A 22905-nucleotide genomic window follows, 5' to 3' on the forward strand; every position below is an offset into this window, starting at 1 on the left:
ACCGACGCTTCTATTTGTTACGCGTAAATCGCGGAGAACGCTATCTTGTGTTTATAAGATCTTTGATGTAAACACATTGAAAATAGAGGGCGGCAGACTGTATTTCGACACTATCAGACCGATAGTTCATATACTGTAAAGGCAAAATTCGTGTGGCATTACCAACCAACAGTGGGTTTTAAATTAAACTTGACAAGGTTTAAATTCATGTGCCATTACCGTCGTCAGGCACGTCGTATAAGGTATTCGTACTTGTGCGTTAAAATTTTAAAATTGTTAATATCATTTTTCAGATAATTTAAAGCACGTTTCAGGTCATTTTGAATATTCCAAAACTTTCCGAAATTTACGCGCCGTACGCTCATTTCCATGCCCACAGCACGTACTGAAGCTGGAAATTACGTTTCGGTTACATGTGTTGGGTTTGTGACACTGTATTAATACTACCGTGCGCACGGACGTTAAGACGTATGTGTACGCATTCGTAAGTCCTTAAAATGCTCAAAATTACTCTTTTCCTTTAAAATTTCTTTTAAAATGCTCAAAATTACTCTTTAAATAGAGCATGTTTTAGCATATAATAATTTTCAATCAGAACCGCTCGTGCTTCGTGAGGGTTAAAGTACGGCGGATCACCAAACTCATCCTCAGTGACGAGTTCAAATCTAGTATTTAATTTATAGCCGTCTTCATACGAGGGGTACACAGTGATTGAAAAAGTCTGTGTGGTGATAGAACGCAAGCACGTCTGGATGCACAACCCTTCATCTAAGAAACTACATTGTATAAAGATATATAGTCATAACAAGATTTAAGTCCATAATCGAGAGTGCAGATATTGATTAGGCTTTCTTATTCAGAACTAGAGTACTGGTTTATGATTGGATGTTATATGATATATATATATATATATATATATATATAGAACTGGAGGTCGCTGGAACAGAATGTTGCTACTCGGAGTTTCACGCTATTGCGATCGTCAGGCAACATATATATAATATTATTATATGCAAATCAGTTTCTAATAGCTATTAATTTGAAAAGTCAGTGGCAAATACATCTGAGTTTATTATTTTATGAAATTATCTAACTGCTTGTGAAGTCGGCCCTTTTTTCCGAAATTCGTGAACGGATTTCAAGGCCTAACTTTTTTATATTCCGTGTGCAGGCCTTACCTTACACTCTTTGACCTATGCTGGTTATCTGGATATACTATAGGTAGCCTGTTCTTTATTAATCTACCTAGCAGCCTACACAGTGTGTTGTTGGCTCTAGGCCTAGCTAGGAGTCTTAAAAAGTTGGGAAGGGATGATGGGGTACAGAGGTTAAGTTGGGGGAGGGGGGCAGGGGTAGGTAGAAGCTTGAAAATGAGGTGATTTTTTTATTACTTGAGTGCAATTATTTTACTTTCAACTGGTAGTGGGGAAAATAGCAGGGAAAAATTTGGTGAGAGAGGGGCCCAGCTTTCACTTTCGACCTCCCCTTCCGGGGGCCCCCTTTTCGGACATCTCCGGATCCGATCCTGAATAAGGTGTGTGCGCAGGAGGGAACTCACTACCTATACTTTGTTTCCCGCACCTTAGAAGAGACTAGGGGACAGTCTCCACCATGGCCATAATACCATCATAATACTCATCCTTAACAAATTCAAAATGCTTATACATTTTAGTACGGCAGCTTAGTGTCATATTTGGACTTAATGTGGACGTTCCGGACAAAAGCACCAATTTTTTTTTACATGCTCCTTATGGTCATAGCATTCAATTTTTGGTAGGAACCACCTCATCCGAGGTCATTATGGCGGCCATCTTGGATTTCAAAATGGCCGCCTAATAAAACCTATGTTTATCTATATCTCCGCTTCTAAACCACTTGGAATTATAATTTATTGCTTGTTGTATGGTGACCCCACTTGAAATATTTAGAATAGGGATTTGTAGGATTACGTATACGCAATATCTCCTCAAAAGTTTGCTGACCTTGTGTTGTTTGTATTTTTTTCTTTTTCCGTGTAATTGAATATTAATTTTGTATAGCATATTGGAGAGGGTATTAATAAATATAACTATTTTATTTAGGTACATAGGCAAAGGTGTTCACAACAGCAAATATATCGGTCAATTCCTTCTCAGATCTAAGATATAATTAATGATGCTGATGTATCACAAAGTTCCATATAAACAAATTTTTACCTAATATTTTTTTCTTTTAAAGGAAGTTTATGAAGATGGTAACAGTGACTGGAAAGCTAACATAGAATGTGATTGGTCGACATAAACTCTAGCTGTCACCTGATATGCCACTTGTTGACAGTCACATGACCAGTAGTAAGCACAACAGTGTATTAAATTGTTAAGGATGCAGCTGTGTCAAGCAATTAATTTTAATCTATTCAATCTACTTTTGAATTATGAAGTATGGTTATTCAATAATTCAACACTGGCTTTCATTTTTAAAATATAATTTGATTGAAGATATATATATTGCCACCTAAAATAAAATTAATCACTTAATTTGTATTTGTCAATAATTTGTGAAAAAAATATGGCCTTTTGATTCTATTCATGTAATCCTTGCTTATCATTTCCAAAGGGCTTCACTCCAGAAAAAATGACCTCGGAGCACATACAATCAGTTTAAAAGCTTAGTTTAATGATATCTATCAATTGAATTTACAGTCAAGAGAACGCATGTACAAAATTCATATTACAATATAAAGTAAATTGACCAGTTTATCAATTATGAGTACCATTTACTTAAATAAATGCCTGAGAGCGCTTATTGTTGAGACAAGTTTTTGAGGTGAAGTTTATTTAAGGGAGACGTTTAATTTTTTTGGTGTAAATGGCATACCGTAAATGCTCGAATAAGTGCCGCGGCGCTTATTCGAGTTAGTAAGCGCCTGTGTGCAATGAAACACTTTACAAACAGTAATAAATACAATGTAGCAATCCAGTGTTCAAATGTATAAATAACACAATGATGACACAAGCATATCTTTATAAATGTTCATTTACGATGATAGGCCTACCGAACTACGGGAATATGTGAGATAGGAAACATGGGAACAAGTATGGAAAGGGCCACGCCAATATTTTTTTTAATAAACGGCCTCGAATAAGCGCCACATTGAAGCCTCCAACAATTTTATAAGCGTTGTGGCACTTATTCAAGCATTTACGATACCTTCCAAGTTAGACAAATTTGCAGGCATGAGACTTTTGATCTAAGAACCCCTTTCCTAGGTGGTGTTTTGAAATTTTTCCCCCCCTAGATCCATGGAAATGCATTCTTTTCCACTTTAGGGTTGTATTTTTACAACTGAAAAATCTTTTTTGAATCCACATATTTTTTCTTGAGAATGCATGTTACTGCCATCAACGAACCTACCCCACTGACATGAGCTGCGCACATGGCAGTTGGCAGTATGTTGTTTGATCCTACCAGACATATTTACAGTGTTGATGCAGCTATCCTTATCAAAATTTTTCTTTGTTATAGATCCAAAGACTTATTGATCCCAACCAGATTAGAAAAAGATGCAATTCTACTAGAGTAGAACATTAATAGAATGATGTTGCTTTCATTAGATTTGTTTAGTCATTTGGGGTTGGGGGGAGGGTGCACGTTCTTCGAGGAAAAAATAAACACCTCAGGGCATTTATTGAAGGGAAGCGTTTATTCCAAATGAAGCTCTAGAAGGGGCGTTTATTTGAATAAATATGGTTATTTAAAAGAATAATTTTAAAAAAAATTTAACTTGTTATTTCATTTGACTTACTACTGCATACAAATTTATTACTATATCTTTAAATTAAATTATTAAACTGTACTGTTCAAAGTTTATATTTGAATATCAGTATAGGTATGATATGGTGCAAACAAATAAATATTTAGATCTGGTTGAATACACATGGCCAAGGAAGAATTTAATAATTAAGTAATTTAATATTTGTATTAAATATGGAGTAGAAGTAAGAAAGCAAAGATAATGCAAACACACATAGCACAAGAGAATTATCTTTCACTGTGTATTTATTGTCATGGTATTTGTAAACTTGAGTACTGATTTAAAAGTATTTTAAGTAATAACTATTTTATCAATTGAAATTGCTTTCTAGTGTTAATTTCATCTCTATTATTATTAATATTGGAGTACTTGAAATGATAAAGACATGTATTTATCAACCTCTGACCTTTAACCTTTGACAGAGATCTTGAGTGTTAGCATATGGTGGTATTGTTCTAGACTCAAGTACAGCCTACAGATCTTGATTACAAACTGTTGTTTAAAGTGAGAGTGCCGTGCAAGTTCAAAACCAATTAACAATTACTTTAAAAGGGCAGTGTTATGTGAAAGCATCGCTATTGATCATCTACTCCAAGTGGTATTAATGGACCTTTCTGTATTTTTACTGTCAATCAAACTTAACTGACCAGTCAGAACAGGGCCGTGCAAGTTCAAAACTAATTAACAATAGTTTAAAGGGGCAGTGTTATGTGAAAGCATCACTATTAATCATCTATTTCAAATGGTATTAATGAACCTTTCTGTACTGTTAATCAAACCTAACCAATCATAACAGGGCCAGGAATAGTCATATGTCCCACATACACATGCATTGTCCCGAAAATAGTTTTATCAGAAATGTCCATTATTAATTTGATGGAGCCTAATACTTGGCTAGAGACCAATTTACTTGGCTAGCATTGTTCTGGAAATGGTTGATCCACAAATCCACATTCACGTTCAGGTCCTTGGGCAAGTCACTTTATCAGCATTTGCCCTTCTTCACCTTGGGGTATTATAAGTTAGTACAAAAAAAAAAAAAAATTAGAGCCCTTTGTAAATTAAAAGGAAAATGCATTATTTACATTTATAAAATAATTATTAAACAATTTACAAATGAACCAATATGTTATTTAGTCAGTAGTTTAAATAAAATGCAATATAGCAATCAATCTTGTTGTGTTCATATTAAATAAAATGTAATAATCCAACAGCAAGCTAGCTCATCTTTTTGAATACACTACACACTAATCATTAAGAAGCTCATGAGCATGAGATGGCATTAGCACAGAGATTGTGAGGAATGCACCATAGCAACCAAACTGAGAAGTTTCTCCTAAACAGATGCAACATTTTTTTTAATCTTTATATTTAATATAATTTTATAATATGACAGATACTATAAAAAAAAACTACTGTATAAAAACTTTATTTTGATAAATTATAATTGACTTGTTTAACTAAAAATATATTTGATCATATTTTGTGTGTGGTAGATTTCAAATAGCTGAAATAACGAAAGATACTAAGAGATTTATAAGACACATTAATCGCATTACTGTATCTTTTGAAACACAAGCATTAAGTGTTACTTAAGGTTAAAACCCATCTGGTGATTTTTAATAACAAAGATTTGAAATCCGGCTCAAGGCCTTGGTACCATCTAATAAAACCAAAAACAAACTCAGGTGTTGGCACTTGGCGAGCAGTCATTCATTACCTGACATCAAATGAATTTGTGCAGTCATCAACTTGAAAGTTTTAATTATCAAACATCTATCTAACATTTACAAAGATTTTACTTGATCAGGTAGGTGGTAGAATAGGTTCAGTAGTTTAGTTTCCAGTGGCAGATCCAGGAATGCAAACTAGAGGGGCCCAGTGAGGTACTTTCACAGATGCAGAACCTAACCTGAGCCCCACCATGCCTTTACAAAAATGTCCTATAGGAATCCTATAGGATAGGTGTTCTAAATGTTTGCTGAGGTAAGAAAATTTGTGATAAGACACCTTTAGATGGCCAGAAATTGCACTCTCAGACTTATATTATTTTCTTTATATCTCCATTTAAAAAAAATGTTGAACAATTTAGGGGGGCCCCGGCCAACTGAGCCTCCTTTGAATCTGCCACTGGGTTCATACCATAGACCGGAGGAGCAGAGTACAGTGATGCAATGGAAAATCAGTTCATTTTAAAACAGGTAATAATTGTATATAAAAATATTTTCTAAAATCTGCGGAATTACACTCTAAGCTACATTTACACTACACACGATAATGACAAGACAGCGACATCTCATTTGTCTTTATATTTTTCAACACTGAGCGCATTTCTATTGGGTCATTGTCGTGTCATTATCATGCCTAGTGTAAATGTAGCTTTACTGAAAAATGTGATTTAATTAGATTGTTACTGAGTCCTTACAGATGACTCATAAAAAAATAAGTTCATTATGTCATTTGATGGAAGGCTTGAAAAAATATATTTAATTCTTAACTCGTAGTTGAAAATAATTTGCATCAGGCTAACCCCTACGACAGGAATTCAATAAAAATGACACTATGATTATTTTTCCCCAGCATGAAGATTTTTCCCCTGCATCTTTTTTTCTTAACATCCACTTCCCTTCTCCTTCATGAATGTGTCGAAGGTCAAGTATATCACTGGAGGAGGCCTCTTACTCGTCAGATCACATGTCCCAAGACACAATCAATGAACCAATGTTCTTTCTGTTGGTGTACTCTGCCAATTGGACCTGCTTCGCCAAATCCCTCGGCTTTGGATCAGACTCAAATCGTAGCTCTCAATACATTTCGTGAGTGGTTCATCAATGAAGGACAAAGCGCGGAGGCACTTTACGATCGTACACAACCAGTTTTTGAGTGAGTTGGACCTACATTTTTTAGGGTAAGATGAATAGAGGCAAGGCTGTAGAGATTGATAGAGTAAGAATGGTGTTATAAGGAATGTTTTATTATTAACATAAATGCTGCTAAATACTGTAATGCCTCATAACAGTATTAATAATACAGTATTAATAAAATGATGTATCATATAGCCAATCAAACTGGGGGATGCTCTGGATGGTTATATTTTTACAATCATAGTAGGATTGAAGCAAGCAAGCAGACATAAATCCACGCCCAATCGTCCCAAAATGTACAAAATTGAGGTTCGGCATCTTATTTGTTTATTTAATTTTTTTTTTACTAAGCTAAAAAAAGCTAGAATAGGCCTATCTTTTTGGTTGGTAGGCAATGCAACAGTGTTGTGCGATCATTTTGCCAATCGTATAGATTTTAAAATGGTCTTTGTTGTATTTTTGTGTATTTTCTGCTTTTTTGGCATAAATACATTATTTGTTAAAAAAACAAACTTTTCCTTCTGTTTTCCATTTTTTGGATTTTCCCAAAATGCGGCCAACACAAGAATTTTTTCTTTTTTGGCCTACCTAAATGGAGCAATGTTCCACTTACAGGTTAACTCCAAGACAAGAGAAAGCAATACTTAATAGTTATGGGAGCCTTTTTCAAGGATGCAAATATTACAATATAATTAATAAAGAGTGTGTGGATCAAAGCAGTCATCGAACCACTAGATCAGCCAATAGGATTTGTTCAGTCATACAGCAAACAACACCTTACTATGCTGCACTCACGGAAAACGATGAGCCAGTAGTGGTTGTTCAGGTACAGTATCAAATTAAAATTTAAATTTCTTTGTCCCTTTTTTTTGCACATTATTGCTCATTTCTTCCATAGTAGCCTTCAGTGGTGGATCCAGCAATTCAAAATAGAAGGTCCCCGGGACTTTCCCAGATGAGGTCTAGACTAACTCAGCCCACGATGGTTAGGGCTTAAATTTATGATTAAGGCACTGCTAGATGTCCAGAAATGGCACTCTCAGACTTAATTTTGAATATAATTGTCCTTTTTTTTATTTTTTGAAAAACTTAGGGGCCCCCTTTTGAATCCGTCACTTGTCTTCACCTTTGCCCCTTTTTTTGTCATCACGCCATCGGGAAAAAAGTGTCTGCACTGAATATATTTTTTTCCTCGATTCAAGGAAAAATGTAACCTTTATGTCTCAAGGGAGGGGGTTGTACCAATTAGGTAAAAGGAGGGTGCGGGGATGATTTAATATAAAATAGAGGGATGGATGACCACAATGACGGTGGCGTCACTTGATTTTGGAGCGCGGTATTCGAAAACGAGGCTCATGAACTGGGTCTCAAAAAAAAAAACTGGTGCTACAGTAGGAAATTTCCTAAAATGGACCCACTTTCAAAGGCTTGCATTCGGTAACCCCATAAAAAATAGTGTCAAACTTTAGATATTCCAACGTAAATTTGGCTGTTCTTTTCATTTATATGGGTTTTCACTTATGAAAATATCTCAATTATGTGTAAAATAACAGTTTGCCCCAGTTTTTATTTCGGAAATTTGTGCTAGACCAGGGAGTCAGCTGATTCACTCAACCGTAACGAGCTGGTAACGACATAGCCAACTGATGAGAATGGTCGTCGCGAGCGGAAATATTCAATAATAATAATAAAGTCGATTGCATTTTTGAAGAATGAATCTTTCAAAAAGATGTGTTTGCTGGTTTGGATAAGGAAGTCTTGGAAGTGGTGATCTTAGAAGTGGCGTTTTATAGGTTTGTTACCAACTTGTCATACTTGTGTAGGCATAGCCTAGCGTTTAGTGCAGTACTGTATGTATATAGAGAATACGGAATACAACACCACTGCCTGGCGCGGCCTAGCCCCCTAGTTTAGGCCTAGTTATACAAACTATAATAATAATATTTCAAACATTAGACAAACAAACAACACTTTTGAATAAAGTACATTCATTTACATGTTAATGGTTAGATCCATGAACTATACAAAATACAGGGGCATTATTATTACTGTACATTAGAAAAGACTGAGAAACAAGATAGTGTATTATACATATATTGTAATTGTCATCATTTGTAATTTTTAAACTAATTTTTATTTTTATATTGCAAAAAAAGTATTAAATGAAATAATTAATTAATCTTTCAAAATAATTGTGGTTGTGGCTATGTTACACCACTTCGCAATGCATTTGAATATGGGCTTTTCACAGTGATGGTTAATTAAAATATATACTGTATATTTTCAACAAAAATTATCATTGATGATTAGTGCGAGAATGATTAATTCCTTATAAAGATATTGTAATATCAATACTAATTATTTTTGAATGGTGTAAGAATAGTCACTCTGAATTTTTTAACTGGTCTGTTCAAACAATTAATTGTACTTTTCTTCTCATATTTTAAAATTTGAAGCTACTACAGGATGAATTAGAATTTTGTGTACAGTAAATAAATTTAACTTGTTCTTCCCTATTTTTTAAATTGGCATAAACTAACTATAAATCCATATATTTAATATTTTGATAATAAATAGAGTGATACAGTGATATATATATCGTAATACCTGACTACATTAATGTTGCTTTATTCTGTGTACAGTAAAACACACTTGTAATAAATTATTTGCCATGTACAAGGATGATAAATTGTTTCAAAATATTTATTTAGTAACACCAGTAGTCTTAAATTTACTGTATGTATAACAATAATCGATAACCAAGTGAAGCACCAAAAATATGGATGTTGAATATCATCATGAAAGAAGAAATCTTGGCTATGGTATATAATACAAGACAATCAGACATGATAAATAAAGCAGTGCAGTTAAACTTGCCTAAAGACGACTAATAATATACTCTAATAATTTCTAAGTCTATCTAATTTTACCGTAAGTGCAAGTCAAATTTTGTTAAGGTCAAACAATTTCTAAATGGCATTTTGGATACAACATAGGCAAGTTCAACTATATATTTCAAAATACTGAACAAAAAATGGTGTACAACAAAAAAAATTGAAGCTTTCTCTTAAATTGCAATACCAAATCGATCAGCATACAGACATAAGGCCTGTTCCCACTGAACGCAATCAAGCGAATTTTGCGTCGAAATGTGGCGCACGCGGCTGAATCGAAGACGCGACTTGCGTTTCCAATGTGAACATGCAAACGAATTTGTAGTTGAACACGCGAATGCCAAATATTCGAACTTCGACGCGGTGGTCGCGGAGGCTTCGTCTGCGAATTCACAAGAGTTGATCCAAGACCAACTTTTTTGGATTCGCGGCCGAATTACCAATCGCAAGGCTTAGATTCAATTTATGTCAAAGGTCAACAATAAAGTCACGACCATTGTCAAAACAATGTACAGATGTGCGAACGATGACTGACGAGTCCGTTTCATGCAAACTCTGTGGAACAGTAGGCTACCCTTGTTTAGGTCTAAGACAAGGGAGCAAAGAAAATATGTGACAATGCGTGGAAAAGGATTTGCATAGACGAGTTGAGTTATCTCCTCTTTTCTACCAGTATTAGGCCTCTGATACCCTGCTACACCTCAGACCTACTATCTACCCTTAGGAGGCCTAGCTTCAGGCCTGGAATAAATATGAACTAAAAAAAACTATGTTTATATTTACTCTTTTAATTCATTATAGAGTTCTGGGACTGTTAATCCTGAGGATTTTATCTGATTCGTCTCACAGCCCTTTCCCTCCATCTATCAATGCGATAATAAAATCACTTCTCTGTTTCCACCCACAATTTCGAGTTTTTGCGCGCGGCCAGCAGTGGGAACAGGCAAGCGAATCATTGGAAGCGAGACAATCTTTACCGAAAGTCAACTCTTGTGAACTTTGCGCGATTCTCTTCGCTTGCCGCGTGACGCGTTTAGTGGGAACCGGCCTTTAGGCATAATCCAGGCATTAAAAAATAAGCAGATTCATAGAATAACTTTACACATGACTGTACAAAGCCATACATCAAAACAGTTGTTCCTGTAGATATTGAGCCACATTTTCATACTGTATTATCAACTTTGCACACTATATATTTCAAAATTAATCCTCACAATTTGTTTTATAATTCTGGGTCACATATTTGCTTCAAAAGGATTACTATTGAATGGGTTTACACTGTTTTAAAAGAAAAAAGCACAGCACTTGCAATACCCTTTACTAATATTAAAGATATATTGCATATATATTATTTGAAAGTTAGGTTTGGAGTAACATCATGTTATTATTTAAAGGCCATTTCCGGGCATACATTTTCTCTTCACTATGTGTTCAAATACATTATTATAAGATATCATGTGAGTAATCTTGACAAAAAAATTCGCCAATTTGACTGAAAACGAGAATATAAAAATAATCCGCTTAGAACCGCAAAAATCAAGCCGGAGTCGATCTGGGCAAACCTTTGCTAATAGGTACACTTTCTCCATCAAAAGGCTTCTTCTATGAATGGAATGACCTGTTCGAAGCACGAACTCCTGTAGACCAAACCCAGTACCGTTACGGTTTTTATTCGTACGGGAAATCCATTCACAATCAGACATTTGAAAAGAGGGTCTATGATTATAGATTGTCTAGAGCAAGGAGATGCATCGAGAATGCCTTCGGAGTGATGGCTGCCCACTGGAGGATTTTGCGTACCACCATCAAGGCTGGGTTGGATACTGTTGATGCCATAGTTAAGGCTTGTGTTGTGTTGCACAACTACATGATCAAAACTGAAAATGCCCACTCCATTCCCTCAGGGTTTATAGATTCAGAATGCAGTGGGCATTTTAAAGCTGGAGAGTGGCGTAGTGTAACAAAAGACGACGATGGCCTACGAAGGTTAAATCGCCAAGGATCCCCGAACTATTCATATTCCTCTAAAGTTCAGTACCTTGGCAGAATGATGAAATACCGCAGGAAATACGTACCATGGTTACAACATACATATTTCATAATAAACAGAGTATCACAGAGGGCCTAGGCCTACATCTCTTAGCTCGTTTCTAAATAAATATTGCTAACTCCGTCTATTACAATTTACATTTTTTAACAACTTATTCAAAAACTAAATCATTAATTCCTTTCATTATTTTTTTTTTGGTCCATCTCTGATCTGCCTTTTATTTCTGATTGTAACCAAGAACAAAATTTTGTAATCCGGTCCTGCGGTACTTCTGGTTTGTTAATGAAATCGATCACAGTCTGCTCATATTTACTGGAAATGGGCTGACATGCTTCCTTCTGCAAATGAAAAGACATTAGAGGGAACAACAATCAACTTATGTTTGTAGGTAGAGTAGGAAATTATGTTCTATAGTAGTTTCAGATGCACCACACCAAACCCCCCCACCCCCACATCCTATGCAATAACTTGTTGGATATTGATGTTTAGGTAAACCCAATAGTACAAAAAGGCAGTGAACTACAAACGTTGCATGTAATATGAGCCATAAACGAACGAGTAATTTTTAAACGCTTTGATACTCCAGCATAAAGCTCAATATAAATAGTACATTACATTACATTAATTCACAGGAAAAATACATTCTTTTTACAAACCTTTGCAATATGATGTATGGTATTATTGAAACAGCAAATTATAAAGATGGCATGTGTGCTTAAGTGAGTAAAAAATAGTGTTATTTTCTTGTAATTTAATTGTATAACACTAGAAAAAGGAACAAAAATTAAATCTGAAGATTAAATTTTTAAAAAGGAATGGATTAATTATGCTGTGGAACTGACCTTCAATGTTTTCTCTATCTGCTACTTTTCTCTTCTTAGAAACAAGTTCAGGTTGTTGTGGGGAAACTTGTGCTTGTACTGGAGTTTCAAAGTCCTCCACATCTTGATCTAACATTAAATAGAAAAACATTCACAATAGATCACTTCATGAATATTCCAAATTAAAACAATAAGTATGAAAATTGAAATTATAAATTCAAAAGAAAAAGCATTTCCTTATCAGGCAATCCAAAATATATAAATTAATAGTCAACTAAACCGATATCAATTTCAGTATCCTCGAATGAACTTTCTATAGCCTTAAGAATTGTAGTAGCCTGTGTCTCAGAACCCTCATCAAAGGAGTAGTCTTCCTGGTTATTATCTGTTAAAGCAAATAAAATAACTTTAAAAGTAACCACCTTTTATATATTTGTTATGCAGTGCCAGAAATTCCTGAACAATATTTCAATTCAATTCAATTTATTAAAATTTAGGTAAAATGAAAAATGTGGATTTTTTTCCTGCCTGTATTAATAGTTGTAAAATGACTCTTTTGCCCTTTTTTATTGTAATAATTATTATACAGTGTACAAACCTTCCTCTTCCTCCAAAGAGAATGTATCAGCTGCAACTCGTTCCTTGTAGTAAGGCACTAGCCACTGGAGGGCCTCCCACTCCTTGCTCACAGCATCCTGGATTTTGGCCACGCCTGCACCTGATCTCATCTTTTTTTTTAATCTTTAAGGTATCTACAGGCATAAAATAATACTAACAAGACGTCTACCCACTGCAATTATTCAAATAGGGGAGGGGACTTTTATAAAAAAAAAAATTATTTTATAAAGAGTATATTATTGAATTAGCATTTTGCGTTATAAAATTTTACTAGGCTTAAGAGGGAAACAACAATATTTTTGTTTGTCTTTTTTATAAAAATAATAATACTGTAATGTATAATAATAATAATAATGTATAATGTATGAGAAACTGTCTTACCTCGAAAAGCGAGTACGCACATTTTTATATGCCCGTTCTACAAGATCTCCCGTCCAGGCTGCCTCTCCCCTACATTTTACCTTCATGTAGTTCAACTCGTCCGCCACTTTTTCTAGAGCATTTTTTTTCATGGTTCTCTTATTTTTGTAGTTGGCAGCCCTTCTTTCATATAATATTTCGAATCTCTGCACAACTTCCATAAGGGATTTTTCACTATGGTCCATCTTGGGACTAAAATTTAATGATAATCAATAAATGTACCTACTGTACCTACCTAAGCCTAGGCTAAGGAAGGGCCTTCTAAAAAAAATCAAAATAGAAAAATCAAAAACGGAGAACTAGGCCTACATTACATACAAATGACATATCATTTTATAAATTTGTGAAATACAGTGTACTTTCACTAGGCCTAATCCATGAGATATATGATAATTGAGTCTGTCTAACTAGGGCTCAGATAAAGTTACGCTAGACTACGCTTGGCAGCTTCCTTTCCATAGGGAAGGGAGTTAAGAGTGATTGCCTTGCGTTCCATTGCAGAGCTAGCTGGCCCTAGCCTAGACTAAACGGGAGGGTGGGAATAAGTAAAATCGAATGGCTACCTGTTAGGTTAATTATCATAATAATATACATCCATAATAGGCCTATGTCTATCAATTTTCAAAGTACTTACATTTGAGTTTAGAGCAAGGAGACGAAAATTGCTTCGTGTAATAGCACCCACACCACACAGGCCTAGCGCGCAAAAACAGAAAAGTTTCAATGACATCATCGATGGATAATTTGATTGGCCAGTTCTTTTGTTTTTCGTCGTTAAAGTTGGACCCATTTTAACTTCAACGATTGCTAACGATAGCAATCGTTACCCCTTTTCCTGTAAATCGTTATTTTTGTTTGAATAACGATTGAGATAACGTCGATTAACGTCGACAGGAAAAGAGGCTTTAGTGCATTCGCAAAGCTTAGAGCGATTGACTCCCTGGAAAGTTAAAAAAAATCAAGTGGGTGTGGTGGGGAATAAATGATAATTGCGCAGAAATACGTACTTGACGTAAAATAAAAACTCCAGAAACGAAAAGTTCAACTAAATTCACCCGGTTTACTCATTTAGTGTAATTGTTTGCCCTAATTGTTTATTTGTTATGATTTTTTCAAAATACCTGCTCTTAAAGTCGTTTGTGTGCAAAAGAATAGGAATTTTGCTGGGTAAGTTTACCTATACCCTCACTTTCAAAAAAGTACTCATTTTCAAAAAAATCATGTAGCAAAACAAAATTCAGAAAAATCCCGAAACATAGGTGAATCAATACAAAATTTTTCGCCCAATTTTAATGGGTATTATTGTCGTGTAGCCCAAGCTCTATGCCTATATTAATAACTTACAGGAATAGGCTGCGTGTGAACTCAACTGCTGCGGGACTGGAGCAGTGTCCCGGACTGGAGTGCGCTACTGTTGCTGGGTAGACACTGACTGTTACTCCTAGGCATAGGTGTAGGCCTAATTATAAACAAACAAGCCATCAGACTGATATACGTTTATTAATTCAATTGAATTATTCCTCTATGATTGAATTGACGTCGACTAAAGCCCTCTCTCTGTTACTGCGTACGTAAACAATCACAAAAACTCGCGACTTCACACTACTGTATGTATTGCCTAGGCTAGTCGCTCGATCAGATCATCGTCGGGACGATTCTCATCAGCTGCTTGCCCAAAATTAACGGACTGGTCATGAATATTAATGAGTTGGTTAGAAATGCTACCAAGCTACTGAAAAAAGTGATCAGCCTCGTTTTCACCTGATTTTCCTGCGTCATCATATCATGTTTTTTTTCTGCAATTATCGTTACATCTCAAAGTTTTGAATCTTTTCAGTATTTTCCCCGAACTCATGACAGGTTAAATGAGCAATATAGGGGCACTTGTCTCATCTCCGCACCCCCCCCCCCCTTTAAGATAAATAAATTGCTATAAATTACACATCAATAGTTTAAATAATAGTAATAATGGTAGAATAGGGAATAATGCAATGACCTTTATGTTCTACAGTTGGAAGAGCAATGTATCAATGTGAAATGTTGGTCCTGTCAAGCTAAGGCAACACAAAGGGCTATCAATGTTGCTTAGAATGGATGATGGCATGGCGCTTTTACAATACTTTTTTTTGTTTTGTTTTGTAAAACAGGTTTCATTGCAAATTTTCCAAGAATTTTCAGAAGAACTATGTTCAAGTGCAAGTTGCAACTACTTTGGAGACTGTCTATGTAAGAGAGGGTTTCGACTAACGAGGGCACTTGTCTACAATACACAACAGCAAGAGGTATACATTCCTACCCTTGGTGACATCAAAGCAAGAAGTTGCAATGCCTATCACACACATTAATGAATTTGAAACTATTTTTATAACATAACAATATTCATTATATAACCAAAGTTCTTGAATAAAAAAGTGTGCACAAAAAGTTATATTGGATATATCTAGTTAGATCTTATTGTATACTGTACTTAATTAAATACAACTATCAGGAAAGTACAGAAAACAACACATAAGCAGCAGCAGTGACTCATTTGTGTACCATTTATTTTATATACGGTTATGTAATTCTTTTAAACCATCTTTGTTTTGGAACTTCTCACAATATACTTTTGCTTTATGGTCTGCCCACAAGAGAGCAGACAGAACAGCTCTGTGCAGCAATTTTCTCCCTACACATCAATCTTTGAAACACAACAGTATTGGATACTGTGCTTTACAAACTGTACAGTACTTGTATTATATATACAAACATATCACAATCCAAACTTTTTACATTGAACAGATTCAGAAGTGGAAATTACTTCACATGATATTTTGTGCTGATATTGTGCTCGTAATCATTTGACATACGACTTGTATTTTAAAGATGTATTGTCCCATGAAAAGTATCAACAAATATAATAAAAATTATGAACTTAAACATATAAATTGGTGTACTTAAAAAACATCTACCCATAATTTTACAGAAAAAAATAATAGAACCATTTCCAGTTCCAATATACAAATCAGGGTACAGATTGTTATATGTTCAAGTTAACAATTTGTATGTGTACTGCAGATTAAGCAAGTCAATTTCAAAATTATTTTTTGTTTTTTTGTCATTTTCAGGGGACAAGAATAATAGTATGTGATATGAATGTACACAATGCACAATAACAGTTCTCATAAATGTTGGTGTGTTTAGTCATTTATGATAAAAAGATTTGTTGATCAATTGTGAATACATTTGTTATTAATAACTATACTAAAATAAAATTGATGTTAAATGCCCTGACATGTTTTTACCTACAAATGAGAGGAGAGATTGTACCAAGCAAGGGCAAAGGATATTCCTACCATGATGACTTGGGGCACAGAAGGGCCATACTTGATTAAAGAAAAGGGAAAAAAGTGGTAATACATGTGAGTGTGGATATTTTTTTGGTATGTCTGGTTCTAGACCTGTTCCTTGAAAATGCCACAATAACATACAGCCCAAATAAAAAGCTATAAATTAAAAAAATACAGTACTACTAATACACAACAACAGATTGGTCTAACAATTGTTATTAAACAAAAAAATTCACATTATGATACTCTTTATTGTGCTGGAGCTACATTAGTAGTGGTATATTATCTCATTGAAAGAAAGATAAAGATATCAATTTGTTTAAACAACAATTACAACAAGGATGACTAATGCCACTGTTAAAAATAAGTTAAATAATTAAACCTTTAACAATTATTAAATGAAATGATACTGTTTTTAAAACACCACAGTATAATTGAAAAATTAAATTTATAAGAGACTATCCAAAATAATCAAATTTTTTTTAATTGCGGATATGTCACATCCTAATTATACATTTTTTTATATATATGACAAACCATCCATATGTGATACATCCATACAGTACATATATCTTTTTTTATAAATGTGATCTTTTACAGACATCCTTTCAAGAATGAAGAAAATTAAGTCTACTTAAAAAATACATCAAAAATGCATCATATCACCCTTGCACCAAAGTAAAATATTCAAAAACTGAATATCATGTTCCTTGAAAAATTTAAGCGCTTCAATTTATTGCCCAAGTATTTTGGAAACAATAAAGTAACGATCAAACTTCCTATGGAGCATTCCTATAATTTTCAGCATATAACACAATAAATAGAATATCCACATCCCCAGTATAATCGTAGCAACCGTAAAAGTGAAATGATGAGAGCTACAATTGCTGTCTCAACTACTCTACTCCCATACCAGTATTCCTTAAAAAGGCATTCCTATAATGGGTCCAGGGAGCAATAGAGGTCTAGTGGAGTTGGGGTGAATCTTCCCAGACCAGAAGCACTGGAGCACATAAATAGTGAGTTTTATCACCATTTTGATGAAATTTCAAGCAAGGGGATTTTCAAACCATATAAACTATAATTATGGGCCTGCACTCATGTCACCCCCTTTTATTAATTAGATACCCTTGTTTTTTTGGTTTTTTTTTTTTTTTTTGTAGGTTTATGCTTGTTGGAATGTTCCATTGTTTTTTGTGAAAGCAGAAAAATGAGGCAGTTCCCTTTTCATTTTTTAATAAAACAAAAAATATTTTCAAGTTCTGCAGTAACTTAGTATACCATCATTTTAAGTATAATTTCGTAGTGTAAAAGATATGTAACAACAATAACTAATTTCTAAAATCACACCTTTTTAACATTCCATTCATAGTTAATTATTAAACTAATCATAGGTTTTAGATGAGTGGCTTGATGCTCGAGCTGAGGCATGGCAGCTAAGTGTCAAGTTGTACAGTATATTTCCAACTCTTATTATATAATTGAGTAATGTCAGCCCCAATCCTAAAATAAAAGTAATTATAATATTATTTACAGTTCCATTATTATTCTGATTTTCAATTAAAATTAAATTAAAGATACAATAAATCAACGTTCATCAAAATTAGAAACCAAGTATTAATCACCACTACCTTTACTGCAACATGAAACTATGTTGCATTTGATGTTGATTAAAAAAAGAAACTAAATTCTTATTAAAATTTTATTTTTGTTTTCAACTATCCATTTAACATCACCTGCATTAACTACAAATTAAAATTGTTTTTTATTTAAATAAAATTCGCTTGTAATGAAGTTCCTCATAAGTTGACAAATCGTAAGATCACAAATAATGCTTGGTCATAAATAAATAAATAAAAACATGGCCTCAACACTTGTCAAATCTACTGTCAAAACCAACATCAAGTATCAAAGTAAAAGCAAGTATAAGATTACAAATATAAGAAGAAAAACACAATAACAATTTTAAATCTCCGCATGGGTATGAAAATGAAGGTAAACTGCAGGTCTCGTATTGAAGAAGTTTATTTTGAGAACAACTATATAAAATGATATTATAGTTTAACAAGGTACATAATATGATCAATTTCCATAGCGCAAAACATCAAACAGAAAATGGGCTTAATCTCCAGAAGAGGCCCCCTCTTCAATTTGCAAAAGTAGCCTTAAAAGAAGCCCATGGGCTTCATTTTAAGATAACATGGGTTTCTTTTTGAGATAGTACAGCACATACATTGTACATGAATTTTAAAACAACAATATAAATTAAATACAAACTTGGTTTATACAGAAATTTCGGTGATTTAATGCCGGTTAATGCTCTCCATGATATACTGTAGACTGATGTCTGATGTGGCCCTATTTGTGGCAAAGATAAGCCAAACCAGTCACTTTTCGCAAAAATAGATTTTTACTTATTAATACAGTGTTAAACAGTAAAATGAGAGCTATAAAATGGTAAAAGAATCATTTAAATCTGACATTTTGTTATTAAGTTACAGGAGTTTAAACATACAGCTGTTTAAAGAACAATATTTGAGAAATCAGCCTTCAAAGTTTACGATTTGGGCATTCTTACACAGAAACCATTACCAAATCGTTAAAAAAATATAAAGGTAAAGGTTAATGCAATAAAACCGATTTCCAAAATTTTGACATTCTAGCATGTTTTGGCCATTTATCTCCAAAACCGGATTTGCCACATTTATTGATTTATAGTAGTACAGTAATTCCAAAAATTTACAGCATTCCTTTTGAAAAGTAGACCCCCTTTTCTTTACTTTACAAAAATAGCCTCGAAAAGAAGCCCATCCAAAGTTTGCAAAAAGAAAAAGGAAAAAAAATAGAGCCCAATAATTCCATTCAAGGTTTTACGGTATTTCCCTTATATTGCTATGGAAATAGAAGCATACCCTGGTCAGTATGCATTAGACTACTGAAAAGTGCATGTGTAAAAATTCACTTTGGGTTTAACCATGGAGGTATTATTGAGATGATCACTCAAAAAAGCTACGTGCACGCAGCGCTATGCAAATGAACCAAGAACGAAGCTGCCACAGCACGTGAAGAATGTTTGCGCGATGCCTTTGAAGTCTGATGTGTTCCCCGCCACCAAATGCTCATCAGGCTTAGTTTACCAAAAAATTGAACATGGCGAAATGGAGAGCACGTTATTTTCTCAATGCGCACTGCTTACAGTCAATCACTATGGCTGTGCAATCGTTTTCACATTGAAGCTAATACATTGATCTTTTAAGAAATACCAAACATAATAATTTTTTTTTTTTTAAAGTTTCGAATTTAATGAAACATTTACATCAGCTTTAAAAGTATGGTATATTTCAATTTGAATTTCAATAAATTGGATAAAACTCGATAATTCTAATTTTAACATATTAATTAAGGAGTGATGGAGGATTATAATAAACTAAGTCATTTTAGGGTTAACGAGGGTTAACTATTCGAAAATTCAATCCAAAATCAGTAATTTTCAGTTTTACGCTGCCTTAGCTTTATAGTCGAACCAATCAATCTTTAGAAAAAATTATAATGAAGACAGAAGTAATTTTGAAAGAAATATTTTATGGAATCTGTTCCTGAACTATACAAATAATAACATACTAAAAGTCTGAAAAAATCCTATCACAGGAACATTGTTCATTATAAAGATATTTAATGGGTTAAAATCAAACGCTTTATTGCTGCTGAAGCGTATAAACGCATGTCGTTGCCAGGTTGCTGGTAACGAAAAAATGTGAATTATAGGGTAATACGCCCGCGCGCAATCCAAAGGCGGGGAACACATTGGTTTGTCGCGTCCGATCTCAATAATACCTCCATGGTATAACAAAATATGTGCATTTCACATAAGCATACAGTGTCGTAACAACCCAAACAAGTCTGTACAAGGTGTACAACCAGACCCAAATCCAGAGTTCACCCTGACTATCCCAGTTTGGTCCAAAGGTTAGGTCCACAGGGGCGGATCCCCCTATTGCTGGGACCATCTGAGGGTTTTAAAGAGATATAACATTCTTTACGTCATTTTCCATTAAAAAAATATACATGAACTGAATAGGTGCGAGTTGAAACTTGCATCATCCGCTTTCAGACATTTGCCTTGCTTCAGGCTAAGTTTTTGTTTCCCACCCTGACCTTTGCTCCAACCTTCGCCATGGCAAATGGTGCAAAATTCTCGATCCGCATCTGTACACTGTCCATGGTAACATCTGCAAAACCATAAAATTCAGGCATATTCTACACTGTAACCCCAGCTCTGCTCTCTGTACGGCTTGACAACTAAAAGCTGTCTGCTGATTGTTAATGGCAAACTGAGAGGATTATCATAAATAAAAAAAATTTGTGCACGCCTCGTCGCACTGCATTCTCCATTGGATTGCGATCAGCCGACGACCACCAGTGCAGCGTGCCCAGCTTACAACATTCAATTAAAAAACAATTATGCAATTATGTTATCAACTTCAATCGTGGTATTTTTAATTTGACTATCCTTAAATTTATTATCAGCTAATCTACAGTATGCAAGGGATACAGTGCAAGGGATACAGGTACTATTTATGCATGTTACCTGATCTGGAAATTATTTCATCAATTTTCAATTGAAAGTTAATAACTTATTTAATACCGGTAACTAAGCAATTTAAATATTGAATATTATTGTTTAAGAGCTGGCTCAACTCAGACAGTGTATCCTCAATACAGTACTTCCCCATACTACAACTATAAAGCTCTGTCCAGATTATCAAATTTTAAATGACAAAAAACTCTTGTATCTCCATATATAATCATGATGTGCCTATATATGGTCATGATGACAGTGATCATACTTTGGCATTTTACATGTTGTCAAATAAAATTTGATAGTCTGGACAGGAATTTAGAATGACAGGGAATACAGTACAACTAAAGATCTCTACAAGGAAGCATTTCTAGGACAGTTGATGCAGAATACCAGCACCTTGATGGGAAACAGTTGATAAGTATTATAAATGTAAATACTGTATATACAATAATCCAAAAAATAAATGTCTGAATTCTGTATAAGCAATTATCGGGTTTAAATGTCCAAGAGAAACATCTATTTTACAAATGCTGCTATGACTGACCAAAGAACATCATTAGCGCTACTTTTCATCGCTTCTGTGTCGGGATCCAAGTCGAGCAGTTCTCGAACTCTCTTCATAGCAAGCTACAAAAGGAATATTAATTAATAATTAATTAAAAATTTTAAAATATTCACAATAAATATTATATAATAAATAAGGCAAGACTTTTTTTAGACCTTGTTTATTGATTTCAAATAAAAATAAAACTTTATTTTTGGCCTTAGCGCACCCAGCGCCACAAAAAAGTGGAAAAGTGAAAGTGGGAGTTTTTCTTTATTTTTATTACACCCTTCGCTGCCTTGAAATCTCCAAAGATAAAATGTATATTTTCATAATTATATAAATTTGAAGCATTTAAACATCCTATTTTACATTCACCAATAACAATTTTTTTTTCTCCTCTGTCTGGATGATTTTGGTAAATCTATTTGCTAAATAAGAAAACAAAATTAAATTTTTATTTTTATTCCGCCCTCCTCCGAAAATCTTTAAAAAAATAAGTGTGCGCAACAAGGAATAAAAAAAAAGACTTGTCTAAGCAAGCTGTGGCTGTGGCTGCATTTCCAGCTGTGCAATAGTCAATTGCACTAAAGAAAAAAATTCAAAAAGCAATAAAGTTACAGTATGAATGGTCATTTTGACAGGCATGGCAAGCAAGCTACAGGCAATTCCACGGTAACTTCGGGATACTTTGACACAAAATTTTAGACTTTATGTGCATACAATATAATTTATTCAACAATCAACAAATCACAATTACACATTGTACTTGCTGCTACCTATATTTCTATTGAAAATAAACTTTAAATATCTGTAACTTCAGGACATGAAATAGGACATAGAGTTTTAACTTATTTACTTACTTATTTTAATTTTAAACATAAAAGTCTGTGAAACTAAAGGCATATTATGCACTTTTTTGATATGGAATGCACTGAAGAGATATTTAGCTTTAATAATATATTATATATATATATATATATATATATA

At 34.0% G+C, this 22905-nt stretch overlaps 3 protein-coding genes across 6 annotated transcripts in view; 1 reads left to right on the forward strand and 2 right to left on the reverse strand.

Annotated features, from left to right (window-relative positions):
- Positions 1-16856, forward strand: part of LOC117122982 (molybdopterin synthase catalytic subunit-like) — a 31631-nt gene extending 14775 nt beyond the window's left edge. Inside the window, exons 5-8 of one of the 3 annotated variants that reach the window (XM_033268766.1) lie at positions 2218-5603; positions 6374-6676; positions 7273-7483; positions 15608-15967. In XM_033268766.1, the coding sequence (XP_033124657.1) occupies positions 2218-2280 (63 nt within the window). In that variant the 3' untranslated portion in view covers positions 2281-5603; positions 6374-6676; positions 7273-7483; positions 15608-15967. The other 2 variants (XM_033268763.1, XM_033268764.1) reach the window with 2 other exon arrangements.
- On the reverse strand, positions 9598-15601 carry LOC117122983. 2 transcript variants are annotated; one of them, XM_033268768.1, is made up of 6 exons: positions 14095-15601; positions 13422-13652; positions 13021-13174; positions 12703-12807; positions 12444-12551; positions 9598-11939 (listed from the first exon to the last, which is right to left on the reverse strand). In XM_033268768.1, exons 3-6 carry the CDS (start codon positions 13148-13150, stop codon positions 11911-11913), a joined length of 372 nt encoding a protein of 123 aa, XP_033124659.1. In that variant the 5' UTR covers positions 13151-13174; positions 13422-13652; positions 14095-15601; the 3' UTR covers positions 9598-11910. The 2 variants fall into 2 exon arrangements, with proteins under 2 accessions (XP_033124659.1, XP_033124658.1); XM_033268767.1 differs by having other exon boundaries at positions 13422-15601.
- A 4400-nt stretch (positions 16857-21256) lies between the features above and the next one.
- LOC117122985 (Golgi phosphoprotein 3-like) overlaps positions 21257-22905 on the reverse strand; it is a 48101-nt gene continuing 46452 nt past the window's right edge. Inside the window, exon 4 of the mRNA XM_033268770.1 lies at positions 21257-21998. Within this exon, the coding sequence (XP_033124661.1) occupies positions 21888-21998 (111 nt within the window). The 3' untranslated portion in view covers positions 21257-21887. The remainder of the gene's footprint in view (positions 21999-22905) is intronic.

The sequence above is a fragment of the Anneissia japonica genome, unplaced genomic scaffold (assembly GCF_011630105.1).
Source record: "Anneissia japonica isolate Jap-2015-1 unplaced genomic scaffold, ASM1163010v1 scaffold3678_len381626_cov175, whole genome shotgun sequence".
NCBI lineage: Eukaryota > Metazoa > Echinodermata > Crinoidea > Comatulida > Comatulidae > Anneissia > Anneissia japonica.

Excerpts from the sequence above, each read along its gene's own strand:
- LOC117122983 (XM_033268768.1), bottom strand. The coding sequence starts at position 13,150 with ATGAGATCAGGTGCAGGCGTGGCCAAAATCCAGGATGCTGTGAGCAAG. Across the intron at positions 12,552-12,702 it reads GGATACTGAAATTGATATCG|ATCAAGATGTGGAGGACTTT; the intron begins GTTTAGTTGACT and ends ATTTAATGTTAG. Across the intron at positions 11,940-12,443 it reads AGATAGAGAAAACATTGAAG|AAGGAAGCATGTCAGCCCAT; the intron begins GTCAGTTCCACA and ends TTTCATTTGCAG.